This window comes from Podarcis muralis, chromosome 4 (genome assembly GCF_964188315.1).
Source record: "Podarcis muralis chromosome 4, rPodMur119.hap1.1, whole genome shotgun sequence".
Classification (NCBI taxonomy): domain Eukaryota; kingdom Metazoa; phylum Chordata; class Lepidosauria; order Squamata; family Lacertidae; genus Podarcis; species Podarcis muralis.
This window is the reverse complement of record NC_135658.1, coordinates 26,115,778-26,143,570: the sequence shown is the minus strand read 5'-3', so window position 1 is coordinate 26,143,570 and position 27,793 is coordinate 26,115,778. Positions and strand designations below refer to the sequence as shown.

Sequence of the window (27,793 nt, the reverse complement as noted above, 5' to 3'; positions counted from 1 at the left end):
GATTTACTTATCCAGATACAAATTATAACCTCAAGGACTGCCTCTCCTCATATGAACATACCCAGACTCTGTGTTTATCACCTGAGGTCCTTCTTCATGTGACTCCCCCATGAGAGGTTGGGAGGACAGCAACACAAGAACAGGGACTTTTCTGCAGTGGCTCCCCATCTGTGGAATGCTCTCCCCAGGGAGGTTCGGCTGGCATCTGCATTATATGCCTTTAGGAGCCACACAAAAACTTTATAACCAGGTCTTTGGTGAATTAAGCAATCTATGGCCTTTTAAACTGTTTGGGATGCGTGTATTGTTTTTGTTGCTGTTATGTATTTTGTGTTTTTAATACTGTGAACCGCTCTATGATCCTCAGAAGGGTAGTATAGAAAATAATTGAACTGAAAGGAATTGCTGTTGGTTAAATCCAGGGATTGGATTGGTTCATATGTTACACTGGCCATACAAATGCATATTGGGAAACATTCAGGGTTGTTCTTATGTAACAGAAAGCATATTGTTTGAATCAGTACCACCGATATTCCACTGAGTACAATATCATGTGTGGGGGATCACAGCCCAGGAGGAATGAAAACACCATCCAGAAATAAATGCAAGTATTGTTGACACACCACACTTCAATCCGTTTTATTATTTGTAGAACAGAAAAGATGCACATATGGACAAAGACAACACAGTTAAAAAAATAGGTTCACAAATTATATACAAAGAAATTTTAACATTTTAATATTGTAAAAAGCAGTTAACATACACCCAAGTTTGCACATCTTTTTTGCTGGAGCTCAAATACAAATTCAAAACAGAACTGTGGCCTGAAATTTGTTTTTAAGTTTTCCTTAATTCTGTCAAGTTTAATTTCTTCCTCCTTCCAAAAGAAAAACGGCCCATACTTCATATATAAAGGTGAAAAGACTTGTGTTAAGTAAGCTATTCCCCTTACTTCTGAATGCATCACACTCAGGACTCACACATTTGCCGGATGACTTGCTGTCCAACGAAGACAAAAAACGCTGGCAGAACTTACAAAAATAGTAATGCCTGAAAGCAACCAACTTCAAAACCAGAGAATACATACGTGCGCGACTTATCTTTTTGTTTTTAAAGGTGCCTAGATGAGAACTACGAATATCTGCTTGGAATTATATACAAAATATTCTTTGTGTAAAAAGGCTAGACCTCACAAAAATTCTGTACACAAACACACACACGCGCGCACACACACACAGAGCAATGATATGATGGGCTAATTTACAGCCCGGCCCTCAAAAGAGATGGCCTAGCACAAGCCCCAGTGAAGTGAATGGGGTCTGTGCTGGCAACACAGTTCAAGGACTATGACTGTAGTCCCTCATTTAAGGCAATAAATGTTCCTGTTGTTTCTGTTTTAAAACATTCACTGAGCTGGAGATACAGCTCAACTAATGCAAGGCTATTACTATTGTAATTGTGTCAAATATTGTAGTTTACTCTCAAGTGTCCTGCCGTGATCGACCCTTCGTAGCCTCTTACCATGCCTAAGCATCAATTCATGCAGAATGACGAGAGAAGCAGAGACTGTCTGCTCTAGGATGGAAGTGAGCCCTAAGTTTAAGTGGACCCATCTGTTCCAAAACATCCCCATCTTATGCAAACCACTTGTGCACATGACCTGCTCATGTGAACAGCCCAACACGGGAGAGCAGCACACTGATTTTTATGGGCAGACATTTCTGCATCCTCAAAGCATCCTTTGGGAAGCATCTGCAGTATCACTCCCATGTATTCTTCTCGCGAGACCACACCGCTTGTGTGAGCTGTTTGTGAAAACTAAGGCCGTTTCAGAATGCACTAATCAGTCATCAGCTCTCCAAAAATCTACCTGTAGTTCGCGTGGCTGCAGTTGAGCAACTGTACAGCAAAGACACACTGTCACAGCTGAGAACCAAACCGGTCTGAGAACGTTTACATTGAACATCCAGTTCATTTAAAGCACTGAATGGAAAACAAAACAGAAATGGAAAACAGACAAAACAGCCCACAATGTCTCACATGCACTAGTAAATGTTACAGCTGGTTTTCCAATATGCTGCCACAACATGGGAGGGGAGAAAGAACCCAAAACACAAACTTGAAAACGTTCTGTCTTACAAGACAAGGTCTGAAATGCATGGTATGTACCCATATACATATCCGAGTGTGCGTTTATACTGTATATATTTACACACATATTCACAAAACCACCCTGATGTTTTTTAAAAGGCCATATCAAGAAACAGAAGACATGGACTCAAGCATTTGTACTAGAATATACTTTACCTGTACAAGGAAACCAAATATGCATCTCTCTATATGGTTTAAAGCATATTAACAAAAATATCCTGTTACTAATCTTAGGTTAAATAGATGGTTTTACACAGTTTCTTAATAATGAAGTGCATATCTAAAAACTATGACCCCCCCCCCCCACAAAAAAGGATTCTTACGTGAGTTCTGAGTCACCCAAAAAATAGCTGTTTGTTACAATTACGTTTTATAATCCAGAATGGGAAGTAGCAAAATGTTATAAATCTCCAAGGACACAAAGCACCTACTATATATCAGCTTAAAAAAATAGATTTCCCCCCAGGATGACTTAGGCCAATGAGTTGTCCCTTTTCTCTGACCCTATCCCTCCCACCCCCCTTTTCACATTTATCTTTTCCCCCTCTTGTTCCCAGCTGGGGGTTTCTTCAGCTGGAGAAGCTGTCCTCCTGTGCCAAAACTTGCAGAGGCTGGGTTGGACACCCCAAAAGTCAGGCCAGCAGATGCCGTGATGCCAGGATTGCTGAAGTTAAACCCAGATGTGCTCGAACTGCCAAAGCCTTGTAGAGGAGGGGAAAATATTTGAACGTGAGAGACGCTGTGATCACATCAGTCTCCTAGCCAAGGCAGCTAGGGACAGTCTACTGTACTGAAGCTGTGGAATAAATTTCAGGCAGGTCATAAGCAAGTTCTGGTTCTTTAAACCAGGCATGGACAGACGCCAGGGCTTATGGGATCTACTTTTTTCTTTTCTTCACTAGAACTGACAGGTACACCAGCTGGAGCCAGGTGGGGGGGGGGGGTCATGCCAAATGGAAATTGGCAGCTCAGGGGGCAGAGCCAATTACATATTGTGCCCCTGAGGCAGACACTGGGATCACCTGCATATACAAAAATATCTGACCAGACAACAGAAAAGGAATGGCAACTGCTCAATTTAGAAAAACAAAAAACAGAAGCCCTGGGACTAAGAAACCTGAGGCCTTATGTGCTGCTTCTAGAGAGAACCAGCTGTTAAATGAAGCAGCACATTAGAACCCTTCTGCCATGAAGAGAAGCTCTCTTCCTTTCCGATGAGTCCAGAAAACAGGACCTGGCATGTCCTGAAAAACTAAGATACTTATGAGAAACACTAAATCTGGATAGTACCATCTTTAGCAGAGGTATGTTATGCTTTAACAAAGGAGGTTGTCAGAGTGCCACTCTAGAACATCTGGCACTGATATTACCTGGTTTTCAGTGAAGCCTTTCCCATTTGGCTAGGGCATTTTAAATGGTTTTTGGAATTGTGTGGTATTCTGTTTTTAGCTTTGTTTTACTTTGTTACATTTATTGGTTGGCTTGAAATTCTATTTGCATGTCGTGAAAATTAATTTTATTCACCCTTCTGCACACCACCCTGGAAAGCTTTTAAATGAAGGACGGATTAGAAATATTCTAACGGTAAATAAATCAATAACATGAAGTGAGGAGCAAGTCTATGAAGCTACCTGATGAGAAAAAGTTCCTTGCACATATTGTCAATAGTTGTTAAGCGTTTTCTATTCCACCCTAATATTAAACCCATCCAAGGAAGTTAATAATTAAGCTGGAAATCCAATTAACATTGCAACCATGAGTTGATGGTGATAGCCAATTAGCTTACAATAACTTCAAGGAAAGGTGTTTTGATTAAACATCAGATCTACATTCAGTGGGCGGGGAGGAAGAGTCTATAGTGAGGGTAGTTCTGCAGGTGCAGTTAAGTTCTTAAGCATATTCCAATAGGGCTACTTTTGTATTTAAGTGGTTTGTACGTAAAGACTACATAATCCAAAAACCTGACCTTATCCACCCTGAGGGGTACCCAGTTTGGGAAACGTATTAGGTACAACTCTTACTTTTAACCCCAAAAGTGCAGCAGATACTTCGAGTCCTTTTAATGGACAAAGGCTAGAATATGAACCATCATACAGCTAGTCACATGCACCCAGAATAGATATGGATTTGCTTTTCTCAAAAGTAAACTTACAAAGTTACTGCCTAACTACAATAAAGAGGCATAAAACAATTGCCAATGCTTCACTGAGAGGTGTGCAAGTGGTTCGGAGAAATAGCTGGTTTAGATTAGCTAGCAATAAATGAGCTGGCAGAAACTGGTGCTTTTGAAACAAGCTAGTATGCAAAATTGCATTCCAGCGAAAGGTATGGCTGCATCTATAGCTAGCTCATCACCATGTCTCTATAAAGCTGCTGAAATGACTTCTTCCTTTTAAGTAGCAAATCTATCGTATCATACCCTACAATGCCGTTTTCTTCATTTTCGAAAGATTTGCTATGCAGCACTGAGGGAGACAGTATTTGAGAAAAGCAAGCCCAAAGTTCCCTTGGAAGGGCCTATGGATTCGCACTACTGAGCTTGCGAGAAGGAAATGAAAAACACTTTTCTAATCTACTAAATTATCCTTCTTCAAATGGGAGCTTCCAATACCATTCTGAAAACTATAATTTCCACAAACAGAAGATTTGAATGCAATGACTAAGGTGGATGCCATGCGTTAGGTATTGATAACTTATAATACCTTAACACTCAGAACAGAACAAACCTGCACTAAGGCTTCCTGAAGGCTTATTTGTAGCTCCAAATCCAAAAGACGGTGCACCCGTGCCACTGCTTCCAAAAGCAGAGCTACTTCCAAACCCTGGTGGAACAATAGTGAAGACAGGGAACACACGTTAAGATACACACAGGGCTAGATCGCTTTCAAGAATTGGCCTTCCACAATGTCTCTTCAACATATACTCTGCAGCATTGGAGCTATTGTTATTGAACTGCCCTGGGAAGGTTAAAAAAGGGGTTTATCTGCATGAGACTTTGTTATTAAGTCTGATTAAATAGAAAAGTCTGCAGGCAGACACAAATTCTTCAATTGCTCTTAATAGATTAGGGAAGTTAGGGAAACGAGATGCGTAGTAGGTTCAACTGATTAAGTTAAAGGACTAACATTGTCAAACCTGGATGTGTTTGCAGAAGGCAGTGGGTTGGACTAGACATTTGGGGACAGACACAGAAGGTAGTTTGGCATTCTTGTCAAACCCAAGGTTGAGTAAATGACAAGTAAGATTCCCTCCAACGTTCTGCTTTGGGAGACAAGGGTTCTACCCCCACTTATAGAATTTACTTGTAAGAAAATAAAATACTGCTATGATTTCAGCAGACCTGCTTTCAAGCAAGCATGCATAAGATATCATCAGCCTTCTCACTAAGGAGGCAATAAAACGCCCACCTTCTTCCCCAAACATGGCTGGAAAGGAAGTCTTGCATCTCAACTCCCACACTTCCACTTAGGGCAATAAATGGGTGGAGCGTCTCCCATTGCTGGAAATAGCAATAACCTGGCAAGAATCTTCAGGAAGGCCGGTTTCACACTCCACTTGCTCCCACCACATAGGGCTGGTAGTTTACTGAGCAATAGGAATATGTATACTCAGAAACTACAGAGAGCTGCGCTTACGCCTCCATTTCTGGAAATGGGAGGTGAAGGGAGAATCATGACCGAAACCTAACACAAATGGCAAAGTAGTACGCTGCAGCTCATGCAAGTTTTAAAAGATTTGATATCCTTTAACAATGCTTTTTGCACCTCTCGGTTTGCTATTCTATTCTTGCAGCTAATCTCAGCTACTTTATATGGTGGGGTATCTTCACCAGTGCTTCTTGTTGCGTTTCTGACAGCTTTGGGTTTATTCTCCTTTTCTCCACGGATTTCCTGTACACACTCACACAATAACTAGTATTTACACGCACAGAATATGTGCAGACTTTAAAGACCAGGAGATGGCAAAGGGGTCATTTCTTCAAGGGAAATTTGCCAATGCACCAGTTTAGCAACACATGCTTGACATGGTGTTTTGCTGTGGCTATTCTACAGTATCCGCAGAGATCTATCAACCTCATGGTTGCTCAGGCATAATGGAAAATGGAACTCCTCTCTGTGCGTATCAGCAACAGGGGATGAAGTGTGTGCTTTACCAGCCAATTCCCAGAATAGATCCTAAAACATATAAACAGAATAGGCCAAAAAGCTGGTACCAACAACAGTGAAATTATATTTAGGTTCCAAATGCATCCTATTCCCTACGATCAAGGCACATGTCAAATAATAGAAGCATATCTATGTGCAAACACAAAAGAACAGAAGCCTAATTATACATTTAGGCAACCAGTCATCTCTATCCCACAAAATGTCTGTTTAAATAGAAGTGGTTTAGATGAGATGCCTTGATGTATTCTAAGAAGGATAAAGTCTTGGTGATCTCACACTATCAAACAGATGCCCAAATGAGCATAGAGATCAGGGCAGATTAAGTGGAAGGGTGCATGATGGAGATGGCAACGCAAATGAATCATCTTGGCTGAGAATAGGGAAATAAGGACTAGATTTGTCCCACTCTCTCAATGGGTGCTTACAATTGCAATAGGCTTTCTAACCCAAAATGGGAAGTTGAGAGTACAGAACCAGAGGCTGGTGGTGCTTTTGTATGAATTCATGTGGATTACGGGGCTTGATCTTGCTTATTTAGCATAAGACGTTTAAGAATTTAGTTCTACGGGTGACGTGTGCTGCCTAGTCCAATTCAGGAAGTGCTGTATAGTAGTAATTCAGTGAAACATTAGAAAAAGTTAAAGTGTACCTCCAAGGCTTGAAGACCCTAAGCCACTTGATTGCAAGCCAGTGCCAATACCTGAACCGAATGGCGTTCCAAAACTAACTCCCAGAGACGGCTGTGGCCCTGGTGTAAAAAAAAAATGAAAACAAAACTTGCCTTACTCTTTCGCAACAGAGATCCATGATGTAAACCCTTCCATTAAAGAGAGTAAATAATCACAGCTTAACAAACGCTTTCTGAAGCACCCAGACTTTCATAATAATTCCTCCCCAAACTATCTTAGCATCCGAATCAGTAATTTCTTAAGGTACGAAATGCAATACAAGATGAAACTACTGGTAAGCCTAGCATATTACGCCACAGCATGAAACCATGATATTATGACAACTCAGCATGTAAATTAGAATTTCTGCTCCTTGCTGGAATTATATCTGAATATCCTACAAGCAGCTAGAAGTGATTCTTTAAAAATCAAGTTTTATAGGAACATGGTTAAAATTACCACGTTATAAATGTCTGATATTAAATACTCATTTGAGTATTTTATCCAAGTTCTTTAAAAAAAAACACCAACCCACCAAAAACAAAGTGAAACAAGTTGATAAAACACAAGACAATGACTTTGTTTTATTAAATTTATTGATCATTTTAGAGCAAGTCAAAACATGACAATTAAAACTGGTTCACACAAAAAAATGATAGTTACTGAGTTGTTAGAACTTTGCTACATTTACAACCATTTTGCCTGCTTAAATAAACATTTACAGAAAAGGCACAGATGTGTACCTTAACCAATACATTCAAGATTTCAGATTCAGAAATTTCTAACATCATTTAGAAGATTAGAGACAGTGGTTTCCCTACATATGCACACTGCCAAAATCCATGCTTATATGCCAAGATTAAATGGATATTTTTAACCCATTGTCCTGTGCGGGGTGGGGTGGGGAGGGAACTATGTACTAGCCCCTCATTATAAATAAGTTATAACAAAATATCTGGAGGTTAATTTCATAACTTATAAAAAGCTACTTAAGAGTTTTCACAGTACAGTCAGCATTCCTACCCTTAAGCACAGCAAACAGTGCATTAGTTAAACTTGAAGGATTTGACAAGTTCAAATGCTGTGCCTGCATCTTCATATTTGTGTATTCCTGCAATGACTCTAATGCATGCTAGTAAAGGACAACTGGCAATATGATCACCAGCAGGTTTTTTTAATTATCAAAAGGTACTCAGGATTCTAGGGGTTCTCAATTTTCCTTTTTGGATATTGATCTTCCCAATTAAAATTTGTCAAGTTCTTCTGCCTCGTTATTGCATTACAGTACATTCATCTACCATGACTGCCATTTGAAAATAAAATAAAATAGTTGGTGACAATTTTTAGGCTGTATTGTACAAATCAGACAGTGTTCATGGTCCCCTTCTGGCCTTGTAAATATACAAACACTTGAGATTCAAGTTCTCACAACTGCTAATTAAACAGATCGCCAAATATCAAGCAAAAGGCACTGTTCTGCATTGCATCTTTTGAAAGGAACATCTCCAGACCTTAGGTGATCCAATGCAAAAATGAGGTTGTTATATTCAAGGTAGAATTATGCTGTAAAGGGCAACTAGAGTTGTGAACTTGCAATTAGTACTTAGCACTTATTTGGCAAGTTGAGGTTCTTTCTGTATTCCAAGTATGCACTATACACTAACTAAAGATTTTGGGTCAGATCCAGACCAAGCCAGTTGAACATAATTTCTACTGAAAGGAGTAGGAAGTAAGGAAAGTCTTGACTAATTTATCCCACCAATTTCAGTGGGAACCAAGTTCAACTAATTTAGCCAGGATCTAACGTTTTATTCTTTTCAAAGAACAAGCATTGCATTGACAGATAAAAACTAGATGTAAACAAATTGATATACTCTCTACCAAGCAGCTTCTTTAAAAAATTCCAATCCAAAGTAAGTTAGGCTTCTAACAAAAAAAGTGTCCAGTGTTCTCTTTTAAAGGAAGTGTCTCAGTTTTCCATCCTAGGAGGCACCATTGGTGGAAGACCTTTAAACAGTTTGATGACACCAAAGTCCCCCAAGCCAAGCTTGCATAAAAAGCATGCTCTAGATTTTAAAAATAGTTCAAAACAGACCTATATTCAAGTTACGGGGGGGGACAGGATTTCATAGTTAAAGCTGACAAACTTTCAACTTAATAGCAATCTCGAATCAATGCGACTCCGCCAGAAAACCAAATAACTTCTCATTTAAAAGTTAGGAGTACATAATTTAGGTAACACTAGAGATAGTCCATGCCAAAACATGTAAGTAAACATTGTCACCTTTGGATCACATGTTATGAAATAGTTTAAACTATAATTACCTGCATTATATTTTTTAAAAATTATATATTTTTCTCCTAAGGAGCAATTTTAGTTTAAATAAATAGAGCTCACTACTAAGAGCCCGTTTACGGTAAACATCAGCAACGCTCCCTTCCAGGTTTGCAAGATATCATTGCTCAAGTCTCTTCGTACTGACAATAAAGGTGCAACCAAAATTGCCTAAGCCTATTTCTAAATAAAGTGAATTAACCCTAGCTTAGCTTCAATTTGTGGCAAGGCATTGGATTTTAACCACACAACTAGCTCAAGCACAGGGTCCTATGAAGTGTTATGATTTGGACAGGCGAATTCCAGCGAATATATTTCCAGCGATTGCACCCTTTGCAGAGTCAAATGACACAACAAACCAGGGTAGCCAATGCTGTGCTCTCCAGATGTTGCTGGACTACAAGTCCTGACATCATTGAACAGGCCTGTTGGGACTGATGGGAGATAGAGGAGTCCAACAGCATCTGGACAGTAACATGTTAGGGTATCCCTAAAACTTTAGGTGCTAGAAGGCGTTGGAACACAGCAAGGCAAAGTGCTTTTTAGGTAAGCCAATCAAATCTTGATTGCTTAGTCAGTAGCAACACACACGTAAGGCAGTAACTACACTAAACTATTTTTACCTGAAAACGTCTTGATGACACAGCTATCAAAGAAGACAATAAATTATTTTAATTCCTACTTTACCTAGGCTAAACAGCTTTAATACAACCTGTGCTGAGCAGAATGTGAGGCGCTCTGCTACAGTGGAGCAGTCACCATTATTCCCAGCTATTCAACCATTTCACAGGCATTTGTTTCCAGTTAAGAAAATATCCTAGAGCTGGCAAAACTCATTAACACTGAATGTTTGACTTCTGAAAGTAGCGTGATTGTAAAAAACAAAACAAAACCAACCCTATGGCCTCTGCTGCCATACTTCAGGGAAGTTTACTTTTCTATTCCAGGGAAACTCCCCTATGTCATAAATACAAGAATCTTCACAAATACCAGACCTCACCAACATTTAAGTTACAGAATATTCTTTAACACAAATCGAAGAAGACAGCCAGTTAGTTCACAGAACGAGCAATACCTTTTGCGACCTCTTGGCTACTTTTGGTGGAAAACCACACAGCCGCAAATGGCTGTGGCTGGCAGCGAGTCTCCAGTGTCTGAGGCTTTACTAACCCTGCTGTCCAAAAACCTCAACCTTTATTGAACTTAGAACCTCTGCATGCCAAGCGTATGCTCTGCCCACTGAGCTACGGCCCTTCCAAATTCCGTTGACACTTTCAATATTCACAGTTATCTACAGCTATACCATTTAGGATACACTGCTATAACATTATCAGCTGCACCTCCAAATTAACGGCCTCCTCTCTTCTTTTTTTTGCAATTTTCTCTATTCGAGGCCTAATACAATTTACAGCGATGGCACAAATTCAAATACTCGCTTCCCTACCTTGCTGCCTTGGTACTAGAAGAAAAGGCAAAAGGTCGGATACAAAAGGTGCCTTTTCTGTTCTGTAAGGGGCAGCTGCCTCCCACTCACAGAAGCTCTCTTCTATGCTTTACAGTACACTACCGAAGTGCAAAAGAAAATCGAAACTAAACAGGCCTTCGGATCCATCCCACTTGCAGCAATCCATCACACACTTCTACGGAAGCAGGCTCCACTGAATGAATGGATTTCACTTCCAAGGAAGGATATTTTGGATTCTGAGAGAGGTTTCCTACCAGGTAAAGTGCTTTCCCCTTATTTTACAAAGTGTTTAGGCAGCATTGCTGCAGCAGCCTTGGGAAAAGATTTTAGAGGACTATGGTAGTTAAAGATCAGATTCAAACCTCCCTCCATAAAAAACCAACAACAACTGGGGAATGCATTCCAAAGTTGTCATACTTCGGCACACTTCTAGGGAAAGAATAAATTGCATTGCCACAGTAAGCTAGAAGGATGTAGCAATCCTTTCGATCTCATCATGTTCTATTTGGATTCACTTATTATAGTATCCAGCTGTCAACAGTTAACTGTATGTTAAAGCTGGAAATACCCTGTAGATCCCAATACTTACAACAGCAGCACCTCATTTAATACCTCTCTAGGTAGAAATGCTCTGCGTTGCTTTTTGCCCAGCATCAGAAACACAAAGGTGTGGTTGATGGAGACAGGACACCAAGAGCCAAGGAAACTCTCTGATATGTCCAGAAGGGAGACTGCTACATGGGCTCAGACCCATGTTTAGGCAAAGTCATCTAGTTTCAGTGTTTCTCTAAATGCGACCTGCAGATCCCGAACTCCTTGGAAGGTAGGCACTTTAAAAGAAGCAGCCACCTAGCTTCTCACTTCAAGCACCTAGACTGCCATATGTCAGTCAGTAAGATATCTTGTTGGAGTATTTTATAAAGTGTAAGTCAACATCTCCATCCCCAAGTTGTTTAATTTCTACCCATGTTTTGCTCACCCTTGATCAACACCTCAATTACACCCTCCCCAATTTCTATACACAGTTCTGAACTACTTTAATCAACTCTCTTAATATTTTTAATGGTCCTTACATTCGTCTACCTTTTGAGGCATAATTTCAAATTACAAAGTGCTATAATGGAAAACAAATTTGAATTAGGATTTCCCAACAAATTTGAAAGTTTATACAATAGTGTCATAATTTTAGAGATAAGCTCTCCTACGTGTATTCAGAGATGACAAAGACTCACATTCGAAAGGGTTGAGTAATACAGTAAACAAGCTACTACAAATAAAAAAACCACAAGATTAAATACTGGGTATATAATTATTGCTAAGTCTATCCCGCTTTTTCTATTACCTACGTTTTGATGAACTGTTACTCACAATTTTTTTTTTTAAATTTCCAACACAAAGGAAGACCTCATATAAAACATCGTACAAGTTTACCGTTTGTGTTAACACTAAAAGCTATAACTTGAATGCACTCAGACCTGTAGCAGGCTGTTGCTGCTGGGTAAGTGTTGCAGCCATGGCAACAGCTGCGGCATTTGGTATGCTGCTGAAAGGGGTCGGTCCAGTAGTAACACGCGGGGCCGTCTGCCACTTCTTTGCTTCCGCTCGCCTGGCCTCAAACACATCCACAGCATCCCCCAAAAAGGTTTTTCTGTAACCAAGATACTGGTCTTTGAGCATCTGAAAAAGACAGCAAAGGCTATCTTAGTTGATTGTACAGTTTTCAAAGGTTTGCCATAGAATGATAGACTTGTAGAGTTGGAAGGGATCCTGATGATGTTTTGGGACTACAACTCCCATCATCCCTAGCTAATAGGACCAGTAGTCAGGGATGATGGGAGTTGTAGTACCAAAAAGCGCCTGGAAGGCCGAGTTTGCCTGGTGTAGACCAACCCCCCTGCAATGCAGGAATATCAAATATCGGGGATCGAACTTGCCACCTTGGCATTATCAGCACCACACTCTAACCAAGTGAGCTAACATTTACAATGGCAACGCTACAAACTGGAAAACAGGCCCTGAAGTGCATTGGCAGTTATTAAAGATAAGAGGCGATCCACGGAACCAAAATACTAGAGATGTATTGTTTTTTAAAGTATACTCTACATTTCCATAAGCTCAAAGTGGCTTATTATATTAAGTAAATGTTGAAGGTATTTCCAGTTTCCAGGCTCAGTTTGGAGTGATTTTGACCTTTAAAGCCTTAATATCTACACCACTATCTTCTGCTACATGAACTTTCTTGTCAGTTTAGGTTCTGGAGAAATGCACATCTCCAGGCACTGCTGAATAACTAACAGAGAAAGGGCCTTTTCTGTGGTGGTACCCAGATAAGCAACTCCCCCACCCCCATTTGCCTGCTGTCAACTCCATTATCTTTCAAAAACTGGGCAGAGTTCATTCTGTTTTCTCAGGCATTTAAGTAGTATGCAAGATGTTTTAATGGCCTTTTATCTCCTGGACTGCTGTTTTATCTTTTTGGTTTAATTGCATTTGTTATATCGTGTTTTACTACTGCAAGTCACCTTGAGTTGGTTTATTGTAAAAGGCAAGAGAGAATTTTTTATAAATATGCTTCTACAACAAAACTAGCTAGGATTTCCCTTGCTGAACTCACAGTAGATATCAACACAGCAGATGACAGAATACAGTATGTTACTAGCAACAGAAATAATCCTTGGTTCCCCTAGTTTAAATGCCTAGTAGGTGTATAGCGACACCTACTGTAAATATCTGGCTACCTCACAATAAATGAAGACAGAAATCAGCTCCACTTCAAAAATATTCAAGATTATCAAGTACTATTTTGAATGATACCTGGTAACTTGAGCACCGTGAAAAGAAACAGTGCCTCTGAAAGCCCATGATTCTCAGAATTAAAAAACTTCACATTATGAATTTAGCAAGGAAACAGCTGCTAGACTAACTGTCTGACCTTTGGGGAAAAAAACTTTCAAAAACTCCTAGCTTTAATGTCCCTCAAGGAACATTTCAGCAACATGTTCCATTTCAAAAGAAAAAGTAGAAAGTAATCTAAGAAGATACAACAATGCAGGAAGTAAAAAGGCACTGGAGTCTGAACTAGGAGCCAGAACAATTCATCAACATACTTTTTCCATAAAGAAGCCAGATAATCGTGTCACAATTTTACATTATAAAGCAATCTTTACCTTCACATTTTCATGTACGGATTGAAGTTGTGCAGCTAAAGCTACAAATGTCTGATAGATTTTCTGCATAGCCATGGATAAATCTGTAAGACAGGGAAATTTGAAAATCAAGTCACATTGCAATATAAATTCACAGTGAAACCACGTAATTTGCCATAAAGCTACCACATAAAACCACCACTGCATTAAGGAAGCTGTGGGGATTTGTCAAAATATGATGGGGGAAGAAAAGGTGTCTCTAAACATACAGAGAATGGAGGTGACAGCCCTTTTGATGTTTTATCACCAAGATTATTTCTTTCTTTAGACTTAGGCCATCATTTCAACTAACGTACGCACTTGAGAAGTATGATACAAAATCCTCAATGTAGTGATATAGGAACTCAAATAATAGTGGAATATGTAAACAGACTCAAACCTCCTCTAAGCCTCTCTTCACGCGAAGCATTGGTCAAGGGGATCCTGCAGGATCTCACTCAGATTTTTTAAAAATGCTTGGGTTCTGTAGTCAAAGGACATATATGTGAAGGTTGTTTGCAAGAAAAGAAGCAATGCTTTGGTGCCAGCCCTCACTTGGGTGTGTGAACCCACCTTATGGATCCCAGCAATTATGTTAGCTTCTGTATCTTCGGCCCTAAATTTGGAATCAAACCGACACTAAGGGGTGTCCAAATTCTACTGCCTTGGCAACATCTGAACACAAATCCCTGCAAGTCTGCCAGATGCAAAAAGTGCGGTATGACATATCAATTAAGGCAACTGGTGAAATCACTAACTTTTTACCTTGTGGGGTTATATGGGAATTGTTTGCCTGGGTGGCAAGATGGTTTTCCAGTTCTTCAATTTGTTGTCTGTACTGCTGCAGTTGTACTTCAAACTGTTCAACCAAGATCCTGAAGTAGCTAAATTAAGTATATTTTAGAGCATTTAAATGATGGGAGTGAATAAAGAACTCTACAGAAAGTATTCATGTCTAATTTTAAACTTTCAGAAACGGTGCCTGAATTCGCTTATTTTCTTTTTCTTCTGTCCAATTCCCTTTTCTTTTTTTGTCACATCTTTCAGATGGTCAGCCTGTGGGCAGGAACTGTCTTATTTTAATTATATAAGCTGCTCTGGAAGCCTTTTCTGATGAAAAGCAGGATAAAAAACCCCCAGATAACCTGTGTACACACTAACTGCTCTCAATCACGAGTAGGGGAGGAGAAGTCGAGTTCCCTCAATCAGTAGAGTGTGAGACTCTTAATTTCAGGTTCATGGGTTTGAGCCCCACATTCAGAGAAAGATTCCTGCATTGCAGAGGGTTGAACTAGATGAAGAACATGCTTCCTTCCAACTCTTCAAGTCCATGTCTCTATATACACCCCCTATTAACAAAGCCAGGGAAAGCCTACCATATTACAGTAACCTTTTCTTGTAAAAGGCAATTTAAAGAAGTTGTCTTTTCCACCCAGCTAAATTATTTTGGCCATATTCAAATCATGCCCCCAATTAAAAGAAAAAACACTAATTATAATTATTTCTCAGGAAACACCTCCCACTACAGTGAGAAATCAGTCCAGCCAGAAACGAACTATTACTTTCTATTTGAAAGAAGCTCAGAAGGCAGATCCCTTAGAACTATGTGCAAAAGAGAAATAGTCCCTAGAATATCTCTGCAAAGGATTCATAGCGATTATCATACTCTGCTTGTGGATGTAAAATAATACATTCAGATTTAGTTTACTTTCCCTGTGCAGTATTATAGCATGAGATACAAGACAGTCTGAGTGAACCAACCATGCAAATACAGAAGCGTATTTTATATTAAACCCATATCCAATATAAGGCTTGAACCTGTATACAATATATGACTAACTATAGAACATGCAATATAAAAACACTTATTATAGGCAAGACATGCAAGGCTGTACTCACTCTGCTGGTGCTGAATTTTCATGTTGAAGGCCAGGCGGCGTTTTCTGTGTCCTTAATGCTATTTCAGCATTTTTAAGCTCCTACAAAAATATGAGGTGGGAAAAATGGCTCTTGTAATTCTTGCAGTTCAATAAAATGACACACCTGTTTCACTGAACAATTTATTCCTGATAATTTAATTAGCTAATATCTGAAGGATGAACTTTACCATGTTCATTATTATTGGGGGGGGGGGGGAGGAATGGGATGTGATTACAAATCAGGCTATAATTTTAGACCAGGGGTTTTGAAAAACAAGGGGACACAGCACTTAATTGGGGACCGCTGCAATAAAATTTTGCCCAGAGGCTTCAAAAACCTAATAGATGGGAGCTGGAAAAGACTAGACCTAGTGAACTCTACTGGGAAAGCACATGATACAATGCCAGATACCAAGTGATGAGTTTTCTGTATAACGGAAACAACCTTTCAGGACAGCAAACATTATACTGTTACAGTTGTACAGTAAACAAAGTTCTCAGCTGCTTCAAATCAAGGACTGCCCAGCACACCTGTTAGGCAAGCAGACCTACATTTTCCAAGAGGATAGGAATATTATCATTTTTGCTAGCTTTGGGCTAGCATGTGATCCCCAGCAGAGTTGCTTATACCTGAGCAGTTTCCACTTTCAGCTTATCAATATTAAGAGTGTTTCTCTGTAATCCACTGGCGGCGACTGATAAAAGTTGCTTCAAAGCTTTAATGTCTTCCTGCACTTTGAGCATTGCTTTGGAGGACATTCGACTAATTTCTTCCTGGACCTGCTTCTGCTCTTTTACAAACTTCCTGGGAGAGGAGAAATCAGAAGACAGAATTAATCCATGCAATGCCCCCAACCCCAGCTCTTCATTCAGAACTACTGCAGGACTAAGGAACCTCTCTCTCCTCAGAGCTGGGAAATCTCAGAGGAAAGTAGTCAGGGCTGCGTACTGATGGTGGTTTGGGGATAAAGTGTGTGTGTGCCCGTGCCCACTCTCTCTCTCTCCACATCTCAAAACACAACAAAGACCCCTCTCCCCCATCCTCTCTCTCACACACTCACACCTCTTTCACCATGGCCAATTCAGTGCTTGTCTTCTGCATCACACACTGACAATACGGACTTCCCTTTCTTAACGCAAAGCATGGAAAAGCAATTTCCACCTTTCCCATTCCTGAGCTGCAATCTCAGATCTGAGCTGTGCTGGGGAGAGGCACTGCAAAGAGGGGAGAAGCTTAAGTCTCTCCCCTCCGTCATCTTCCCCTCTCCCAAGAGAACTCTCCTCACATCACCGAACAACAGGAAAAGCCGTGGTAGAGTGGACAAGGATCATGGGCCCAACAGAAGGACCTTGTGGGCTGATTCCAGCCTGCAACCCACCAGTTACATTTTACTGAAGTGACTTCAAGTAAGCAAGACCTGAGGTACCTTCAGAGCATCTGCGGAGCAGTATACCCACAGCTGTCAAAACCAAGTGTTTTGAAACTGTGAACAAAAGAGTACTCTTACTAGTCCAAGAGGGACGCGGGTGGCACTGTGAGTAAAAGCCTCAGCGCCTAGGACTTGCCGATCGAAAGGTCGGCGGTTCGAATCCCCGTGGCGGGGTGCGCTCCCGTTGCTCGGTCCCAGCGCCTGCCAACCTAGCAGTTCGAAAGCACCCCCGGGTGCAAGTAGATAAATAGGGACCGCTTTCTAGCGGGAAGGTAAACGGCGTTTCCGTGTGCGGCTCTGGCTTGCCAGAGCAGCGATGTCACGCTGGCCACGTGACCCGGAAGTGTCTTCGGACAGCGCTGGCCCCTGGCCTCTTGAGTGAGATGGGCGCACAACCCCAGAGTCTGGCAAGACTGGCCCGTACGGGCAGGGGTACCTTTACCTTTACCTTTACTAGTCCAAGACACCTTCAAGGTAAATTTCAATAACAAAAGATATCTGGAATTCCGAGGACCCAGGAAATACTTACTGAAGATTTTCTACATCTTGGCAGATTACGGGAGGTAGATTTTCATCTTTCAGGGCTTTACTATCCCTGCCAACAGACATGTACATCATTATTAGCATGACACTCTCTAAACAGCAGTAGCAGCAGCTTTTATTTAACACAACAGATGCAAAGAACTGCACTAAGCCCATTAACCACTGAATTTTCTGAATGTTCTACCCCAATTATCATTAAGCAGCAGCGGAAGAAAGTTTTGGAAAACCTTCTCATTATTTACCCCAGCAACCCCAAATATCTTTCTTCTACAGAAATGAGAAACTAGTGTTGAGAATGAACATACTATTTGAAGCAGTACCTTCCTCTCTGGAACTTCAGTCAAATCTGCACCAACTTCATCATCCTAACTTGTTATCACGAAGATTAAACCCAATCAATTTAGTCCACTAAGTGTAAACAATTTGGTACCCTTTAGGGGTCACTGACGTAAACTCCCAACAGCCTCAGGGATGATGGAAATGGGAGTCCAACATCGGGAAAGCACCATGAACCAGGTGTGGCCATGCAAGCCCTGGACCAGGGTCCAAGTGCAGTGGTAGCCTAGATGAGGGCCAATAAACTAAGCTGGAATCCTGGCAATATGCAGGCTCCGTGGGTTGGCCAACTTGCCTCTTCTGACCAGGGTTATTGTCTCTGTAGCAGGTTAGGAGCTTGGTGGTGCTCCTTGACAGCATGCAACACCAGTGATGAAGAATCTCCTCTCAATATACTATCTGGCCAGATTTAAGGTGCAACTGTTAACATATAAAGCCCTAAATAACTTGGGACCAGCCTCCTTGAAGGACCGCCGTTCTCCATACATTCCTGCCTATTTGAGATCTGTTGGGAGAAGCATTACTAACTGTCCCTTGTGATATACGTTATGCAGCCATAAGAATGAGGTACTTGGGATAGCAGCGCCGATATTGTGCATTGCCTTTGTATATTAGGCAGGCATCTTCTGGGCTTCATTTAAGACACCACTTTAAAACATTTATTCACACAAGCTTACCTTTCCATATGACCCATTTTATGTTCTTCTGATCTCTGTCTTTTTTTGTTTAGTTTATAACATTGATCTTACGTACCTTGGTTTGAGAATATTTAGCGGTACAGAAATTTATGTATGCTTAAATAAAATAAGCAGCTATTGGTTGCCTTCCATTTAAGAGGCACCTAGTCCCAACAGGTATTTTTCCAGCTATGAATATTTGGTACACTTACTCTGGTCTCGTTCCTGTTTTGTCACCTGAGGGGGAAAGGAAGTTAAAACTCTTAGTATAAACAAAAACATGCTCCTAAATTTGAATTATGAAAATATCAATAGGTTTCTTATACTGAACACCATCGATGACTCTCTTTTCTAAAAAGGATACCCACCCATATTACCCTCGGCTAAAAGCTTCAAATATTATTTGGGAAAATGCTAGCTTCTGGGTCACCGCTATCGAACAAACAGCAGCCAGTTCCCTGACTTGTTTTACTTTAAGGGTCACCAGATACGGGTAGGATTGCACTGATAGTGTCATTTAACCAATTTCAGGTCAGACGTTTTCAAAGCATATTTTGATAGGTAGCAATTATTTCATTTTGGAGTACAGACTAACACGTCTGCATAAAATTCAGATTTCAAATAGTGTATTTTTTCTTTTTTTAAAAAAAACCAGCAATTCTCTAACAAAAATAACCTGGTATTTTAAAACCACTGTTATTATCCATCCTATGGGGGCTCTAGGCATAGTTTCAGATGCTGCAGGGAAGGGTGGAGAATGTATGGCCCTCCAAATACTTTTGGATTACAACTCTCACTGGTCAGTCAGCACAGCCCACATTCAGGGATAATAGGAACTGTAATTCAACAACATATGGAGGGCTACAAGTTCCCCATCCATGCTGTAATAGGAGCTTCAGTCGGAGATAAAGACAGGGGGGAAAGTATATGGGAGGAGAAGGAGGAGGAGAAGTGACCAAGCAGAGTTAGGGATTTCCTGGAGAATGCACTTGAGCACCTGAACCAAGCAGAACTGAATTTTCTGTGCATCAACTGGTGCACAGAGAGCTGGATCCTGCTTTTTGCAGGTTTCAGGTGTGCAGGCAGCTGATCCAGCCATGTCTCTACCTGCTCCACACCTGAGATCAGAGGTGACGTGGCTGCAGATTTGGGGAAATGGCCTGGGGGTAGAAATCTGGCCAGAACAAAAATTCCCTACTCCTGGTGTATTGGAGTACTGACGTGGACTGTACTGGTGAGCTGTGGGGCAACTGGGAACACAAGCCTCAGCACCAGGCACCAAAACCCCAGGGCAATAGAATAATAAAGCAGTTAGTTTCATTAAATAGTTTCCTATTTAAAAAGATAGATTTAGCATTTGTTGTTTTAATGAGTCCCCATGCTGTTACAGAAAAAAGCCAGTGCCTCGTAAGTATTCTTGGAGAAACACCTTTCCAAGCTGCGTCCACAAAAACTTACTCTTTTTATCTGAAGAACTACTGAAGTCTATGCCCCCAAGACCTTCATTAACTGTAGTAGCAGGTGCTGCAGCCGTCCCTAGAGTCAAACCGAAAGCATTCTGTCCGAGCCCTGAAAGTAATCCATCAACTGTATCAGAGACTTCTTATTGTCATGCATCAGTATTGAAAATAGTCTGAATATAACATTTTTGAAGCAATATATCCTCAATGAATTGCCAGTAGTGAAAATCAAAGGCATGTTATGTCTACATTCACCAGCTAGAGCCCATATGTAGATATGGGGAAAACAAGACTTGTAGTATGTGTAGACAATGAAAAATTGTGTTCATCATCAACCCTGCCCTCCAGCCAAAAATGGTAGGGATAAGGCCATGAGCTTCAGATATCATCCCAGAAATATCAACACCCAACTATGTGGGTGTTATTCCAACCTCTAAGGTGGGCAGAGGTTCATCCTTGATTCACTGAGCTCAGAAACTCTCAGAAAGCAACTTAACTACTGAAAACTCTCTGTTGACCTTATTTCTAGTTTTCAGATAGGAACACAGCAAGGGATGCTGTTCATTTATTAGTTGTTAATGTAGATGACCACAAACCCAAGCACTTCAAAATAAAGGACCAGGAACAATTACTTGGTTCTAGCACAACAGGATTAGCAAAACACACAGTATCTCAACCGTCTTGATAAGACGCACATCTTGGACAAATCTGAGGAGGTAAATGCACATAAAAGGCTTGTCACCTGTAGCAGCTGAGCTTGCATTTGGGAAGAGTGTCCCTCCTAAACCAGCTAAGGCTCCCCCAAGAGAAAGTCCTGTGGATACTGTTGTGGTTGGAGCTGTGCCTCCCAAGTTCAGCGTAAAGCCAGTGGACCCTGAATATTAAGCAGAGGTGTAAGCTGAAGACATGCATGCTGATTTTCCTTCATAATAACAGCTATATTATTACTTGCTAAATAGACAACTCTTTATTGGAATTCAGTTGTGGACAATATGGCAGAAACTTTCACAAATTCTACCTGCTGTTACCGCTGTCATCGTTTATTTGCATGGATTAAGCACTCTTGCACTAAATCATCCGGAGGACTTGGGGCAACCGACATCCTTTTAAAGGAAAGCAAATTTTGAAAAGTATCTGTGGCCATGCAGATGTTGCTCAACTCCAAGGGTTAGGAATGATACATGCTGTAGTCCAGCAATATCTAGAGGGCTACAGATCCCCCACACCAATATTACAGCATACATTCTGAGGCAAGTATTCCTTAGGCATGATGTATACGCTCCAATCTTACATCACTGTGCAGTTAAAGGGATTTTGATGACAAACAAAGCAAAGTTTCTTGGCACTTTTCTCCTCTTATCAGACGTAGGGCGCTTCTTTCAGCATCCTTCATTCTGGCTTCCCTATAATGTACCATGTTCTCAAGTTAATTCAGTGTACCAAACTAAACTAATACCATTATGTGAATGTTCAATCATCTTTATCAGAACTGCACTGATTCACCTGTTTTCTTTGTTAGGAACAATTACGATTATGCGTTTGTGAACAATGGAAATTTGAGTTAAAGACAAAACTATAAGTGTATATTACCTGTTGCTGGAGCAGATGCAAGAGCAGAAGAAAGTGAGAGGCCAGAGGTGGCAGAAGAGATAGGCAAAGCAAATGGTGTGGCTGATCCTGCAGGTTTGCTGAATCCTAGACTAAGTCCTGGGGTACTTGCAGAAGTAGAAGCAGGTGTGCCTATAAAAGAACAATAAAATGCCATTCTTGTTTTGATCTACTTAAACTGGGTATGTTCAGTAAAATTAAGAATTCTAAATTTATTACTCTAGATCTGTATATAACCAGTGAAAAGTGAGCAAAGCCACATTAATTTTTCCAATCACTCTTCCATTAGACTCAAAGCAGTGAAACACATTTAGCAATATGTACTAGCAGTAAGAGATAGCCAAGCTTCCCATTATTTTGAATGCTTCTGAAATTCTTTTTAAAACAACAACCAATATATGCACTGCTTCCCAACACTGTTGTCAGCCGTTCCCAGGGGATACGATGACAAAATCATCACCACCACTGGGGAAGGTCAACCCTGGGCACCGACAAGTTTCATGTTTTTAATATGTATCACCTGAAACAAGGTTTCTGGTTCATCTCAGAGCATTGGAGAACCTAGAATATAATGGGTCCAAGCTATTCACTGCTTTACAGGACAACCATCAGGACCAAGGATAGTAGCCAGAAACTGTAGACAGATCAAGTGGACAATAAGCGACACAATATACTCTTTGGGCCATTCCGGTCAAAACACAGGCAGAAGAATTTGGCACCAGCTATCACTACCCAACTTCAATAGTGGCCCTACATAGAGTACTTTACTGTAGTCCAACTCAGAGATCACCATGCATAAGTGACAGTGGCCTAGTCCTTTTAACTAAGGAGCGACTGGATGAAGAATCAGATGCACCTGATAAAAGTGTACTTCTGACCACTTCTACAACCTGGATACCTGGAAGCAGGGCCCAGTCCAGGATGGCACCCAAGCTGCATCAGGCATGGGATCACAACCAAGACATGCTAGCTCAATTCTAACTCATATCAATGGGACGCCCTTAACAGATTATACAGAGTGTGGAAGCAGAATTGTTGACGGCTATGGACTGTGGTTGTGGCCTGAATACAGGCACCTTTGAGAAAAATGGGAGGAAGAGACAGACTTGATAAAAAGAACATGAAGAAAACAGGGAAACAAATAGAAAGATAATGGGAAAATATCACGTAGGCAGGTCACAGAAATTGAATAGCACATATCATAACACATGAATAGCCAAGAGCTTTGGAGACTGGGGATCAGGAAGGCTAACAAGGCCGTGGAAAGGAGGTGGGGAGCTGAATGTTACACCTGGATTTGAACCAACCAAGTAAATATTTGAGTACATGTTCTTAATGTACCATTATCTACAGTTTTTACTTTCATATTTTTCTTCTTGACACTTTAGTCATCTTTGGGGTTTATCCAGCATTCCTAGTCTCTCATCATCCAAATCCAGAACTTTTTGTTTGGGCAGCTCTGAAAGTCACACCCCATTTAAAGAAAATGCAAAGCTAGCTTTGAACATATAGCACTTACCAAGTGTCAATCCTGTAGCCATGGAGGTTGCTGTTCCTGTGTAATAGTAGAAAAAACCCTGAGTTTAATAAACCACACTTCTATTGCCTGTTGCCTAACAGATTTATCACTTACCCCAAATTGGTGACTTAAAATCCATTATCAGAAGATTGAAGGGACATTTACACACAAGTGGCGGGGGTGTAAGAAAGCCAGAGAGTATTGGGAGATGATATACAGTACTCAGAACTAAAAAAGATGTTAAGGGTCTCATTTCCCAAGAAACCAGAGATGTTCTTACCAAGTATAGTAGAGGGGGAAATACCCAAGAAAGTACTTAAGTCTTTTTTCCTCTACGCAAAAACAGCGGCCAGAATAATTTATGCCTAAAGGTTGAAGGACAAAAATAGACTGGCAGAATAAGCTAATAGAATATGCAGAGTAGTAATGTTGACTGCAAAGATAAGAAATCAAGATGAGTTGGATATAAAAGAAGAGTGGGAATACTTTGGCGAATGTTAAAAGAAATATAACAATCAGATAAACTTCCAAGTGGCATTAGGTTTATGAGCAGCAGATAAAATAAGCAGAAGAGGGGTGGTAATTAAGGAGATGCAGCTTAACAAGGACTAAATAGAACCCCCCAGAGGGATGTGTGTGGAAGTCAGAGTGTGAGAGAAACAATGACAACTGTATAACTGATATATTAAGATATGTAAAATGCATAAATTTTTTTTAATACATTATCAGCTCTCTAATAATACTATATAACCAGAGAGTGCTTTTAATAATGAAGATATAAATATTTTGGCAAGGAGCAAAATTACTGAATATAATTTGAAATTTTAGCTACTCCTGCATTTTGCCACTAATTCTCATCACTAACTCTCAAATCTATTACCAGTTCAAGGCTCACCTTTTTTATTTTTCAATTGAACAAAATAAAGTAAAAATAAAAAATGCATAAAGAGAAAAGCAAAAAAGGTATATTATATCACTACACAGTATATGCAAACAACTACAGTTCCATATATGCTTGTCTAGTATACAGGTATATAAAGTGTTATTTTTAACCAAATGCATATACGGTTATTTATAACCTACTATATTTTTTTACACATTTCAAATGTCATTATACTTGTCTCATCTTAAAAGTGTAGAAATATAATATTTTACCTGTATTAGCCCCTCCCAATGTAAAACCAGTGGCAGGTTTTGAGCTAAAAAGTCCAGTTCCAAAGCCTACCGATGAAGCGGTTGTAGTTGCTGTAGCTGTCGAGCCCAATGTCCCAAAATTAAGCCCTCCAGTTGAGCTACATTACAAGACAAATAAATTAGTTAAATTTAACACACATTCATTTTTTTTATTTCTTCATTGCAGTAGTTCTACAGAACAGTTTGAAAGTCAAAATGCCTCTTCCATATTTCTCCTTTTAATATGAACGTAAATGCTACCAGCAGATATTTCACCCTCAAGTCAACCAAGATTTATATTGCCTTTTTTGTTGCTAAACTGTCATTATTTTAGCTTAAAACAACCAATTGCATTTGCAGTGTTAACATAATCAAGTAACTAATTACATGTTTCAGAACCCTATATGGAAAGGGACAGACAGAGACCCAAAGACATTAGTGATTTCAACTCAAGCTGAATCAAAAACAGTCCACTAGAATGAAGCGGCTCTTAAACTAAACTTCTGACATTACTGGAAATATTTTAGGAAACACAAAATTCTTTACATTTTCAGTCTGAAGCGTAGGGCCTGACTATCCCGGGGATATACAGTTAACTTTATTTCTCACATCCCAGAACAAGTTTTAAAAGAAGTTATTAGCAGATTAAAAGTGAGCTCTTATTCAGACTAAAGTAGAATAAAAAAATCCTTATAGCAATGCAACACATTTCATACATGGTTTTCAATTTCTACTATTGTTCACTCACCATCATCTATCAGGCAGAAAAGTTTACGTGATGCTGTTGGCTCTCCAGTAATAACACAACAAGCAGCTTCTATAATTGCTGTCAACTTTGTTTTGGATCTCATATAACATTTCAGACATGGAATGTCTGTGTTGCAAAATTAATAATGATGTAACCAGCAAGTTTAAATGGCTTAAAGTTACGACAGTACGAATGTAATATATTATAAGACAGTGCAGATGAGCTCTATCATGGCCATAATATGGAAAGCAACTGTGAGTACAACACAAATAAAATCTGACAGCTATTCTTATCAGGACTTGTAAAGTTTATTTCATGTTTTAACACCCTGAGTGTCAGACACAGAGCAATCAGTGTAAAGAACATTGAGGGGGAAAAGAACACAAAAACGTAGTGTGTTCAATGTGATGGTGAGCTTAGCCTAAACTCCTTCCATCATTATCATCCTCTACGCTAATAGTGAAAGCAGCTATCTTATGTACTTAAAACAGCACCATCGAAAACACAAGAGGCTAGTGGGAATCCTGACTGCTGGAGAAGTACAGGAAAATTTAAGAACAGAAACTCAAGAAGATATACAGAGAATAAAAACCAATACATAAATACCTCCTAAAGAGTTCAGTGAGGAATGAGGATGCTCAGCAACCATAAAATAGTGGCTGGCTGCTGCAGGGGGAGCAAGGGAGGTGGGGGAGCTGAACAGGAACACTCTGCTTTGCAACATTATGTACCTGCTTATTATTATTATTATTTAAATGGCAAGTGAATTTCCAGGCATGGCCTTATCAGTTTGCATTTCTTGGTACAGAAAGTATTGGTCAGATGTGTAGAGATCTTTCCTATTTTAATTAATTCAAGAGGCTTCTGGAAGCTTCACTGTGTGAAAGAAACAAGCAGAAGGCTCATGATGTTTGGATTATTCCTTCAGAGAAGCTGAGTACAGCTGGCTTAAGTACAGAAGATGTCTGAAGAAGTGTGCATGCACACGAAAGCTCATACCAATAACAAACTTACTGGAAGGATTTTTTTTTTTATTTTGTCCAAAAGAAAACAGCCAGCAATCTGCAGATATCTAATATTCTTCACAGGACATACTTGTTTCTCCTCAAGTTTCACCATCTCAGATGCACACTTACCCAGAAGCAAGTCCCACTGAGCCCAATGGGACTTAACCCAATGTGTGACTACAATTGCCATCTTAGGTTTTGCTTTTGAGTTTAGCTATTATTCATTGTGGCTCTTTCTGAGACATCCAAAATCACTTCACCCTGCAAGCTGGACATATTGTGGCAATTATTATATATGGGGGTTATTTGGTTGTTTTTGATTATGTTTTTTGTGGTTTTATCTTTTGTTCTGTGAACCGCCTAGAGACCTCTGGGTATAGAGCAGTATACAAATTCAATTAATAATAATAATAATGCTTTTATCGCAGAAATTCTAGTTGAGTTTTCTTTCTTTTTTTTTAAGTACTTCACTTCGGCTGCTGTTCACAGCACACTTCTAAAATAAATCCCAGCGTGGACTCTGGAAGACCCAGGCTAAAATCCCAGCTTCAGCCACGAAGCTGGGGATGGGAGATATTTTCACCGCACAGCATAGCCTACCTCACAGGGTTGGGGTGGGGAGGGAGCCACGTGCGCAGCCTCGAGCAACTTGGGCGCGCGTGTTCTACGTAACAAGACGAGGATAATAATGGCAGCGAGGCGATGCCCTCAACCGAGCCCTGCCGGCCAAGTCTACTCCCCGCTCCGCCCGAGGTGCCGCCACACTTCCCCCGCCCCCCCACGCCCTGCTTACCTCGGGGTGCCTCCAAACGAGAAGCCCCCTCCGCCGCCGCCTCCAGTACCAGCAGCAGCTGCGGTAGCCGAAGGCAGAGTCCCGGCTCCGAAGGAGAAGCCCGCCGACATGGCGGCGGCGAGGGGGAAAAGGAGACCCCCCCCCACTCCCAAGCGTGGGATGTGGGGTCGTTACGGCCGGAGCTCTCTGAACTGCAGCCGCCCTGTCAGGCTGCGGCTCTTCGGAGTTCTCCCCGGCGGGAAGTTTCAAAAGGCGGCAAGATTCGGGAGCTCGAATTACGCCACCGGCGGCGCCGCAAATAAACGTCGGAGGGAAACTCCGTCGCACGTTCTTTTCCCTTCGCGCATGCGCGCAGCCGCACGGCACCATGGGATTGTGGAGGACGCTCTTTCTCTCTTCCCCCCTCCTACAACTTTCGATAATCCTAGTGGACCGCAAAGATAAAGAAAAAGTGTAGACTGCTTCCCCCCCCCCCCTTAGGATAGGAAGCTTCCGGGGTTTACGTTATAAACCGGCTCTTTTCTCCTCTTGAGCGGGAGTGAGAGAGCTCTGCCCGTAGAAATTGGTAAAGTCCGTGTTTTAGGGCAGGTGTAGTTGGGCAGCAGCGCGT

General features: G+C 40.7%; 1 protein-coding gene across 3 annotated transcripts; it reads right to left on the bottom strand.

Moving 5' to 3' along the window:
• Positions 1 to 623: 623 nt before the first annotated feature.
• On the bottom strand, positions 624 to 27,529 carry NUP58 (nucleoporin 58). 3 transcript variants are annotated; one of them, XM_028726357.2, is made up of 16 exons: positions 27,184 to 27,528; positions 24,618 to 24,754; positions 23,463 to 23,498; positions 21,926 to 22,075; positions 21,078 to 21,209; positions 20,334 to 20,444; positions 19,088 to 19,112; positions 17,849 to 17,914; positions 16,520 to 16,694; positions 15,870 to 15,949; positions 14,736 to 14,854; positions 13,953 to 14,035; positions 12,261 to 12,462; positions 6,967 to 7,065; positions 4,878 to 4,973; positions 624 to 2,852 (listed from the first exon to the last, which is right to left on the bottom strand). In XM_028726357.2, exons 1-16 carry the CDS (start codon positions 27,291 to 27,293, stop codon positions 2,683 to 2,685), a joined length of 1,791 nt encoding a protein of 596 aa, XP_028582190.1. In that variant the 5' UTR covers positions 27,294 to 27,528; the 3' UTR covers positions 624 to 2,682. The 3 variants fall into 3 exon arrangements, with proteins under 3 accessions (XP_028582190.1, XP_028582192.1, XP_077783218.1); XM_028726359.2 differs by lacking the exon at positions 4,878 to 4,973 and having other exon boundaries at positions 27,184 to 27,529; XM_077927092.1 differs by lacking the exon at positions 23,463 to 23,498 and having other exon boundaries at positions 27,184 to 27,529.
• Positions 27,530 to 27,793: the final 264 nt, after the last annotated feature.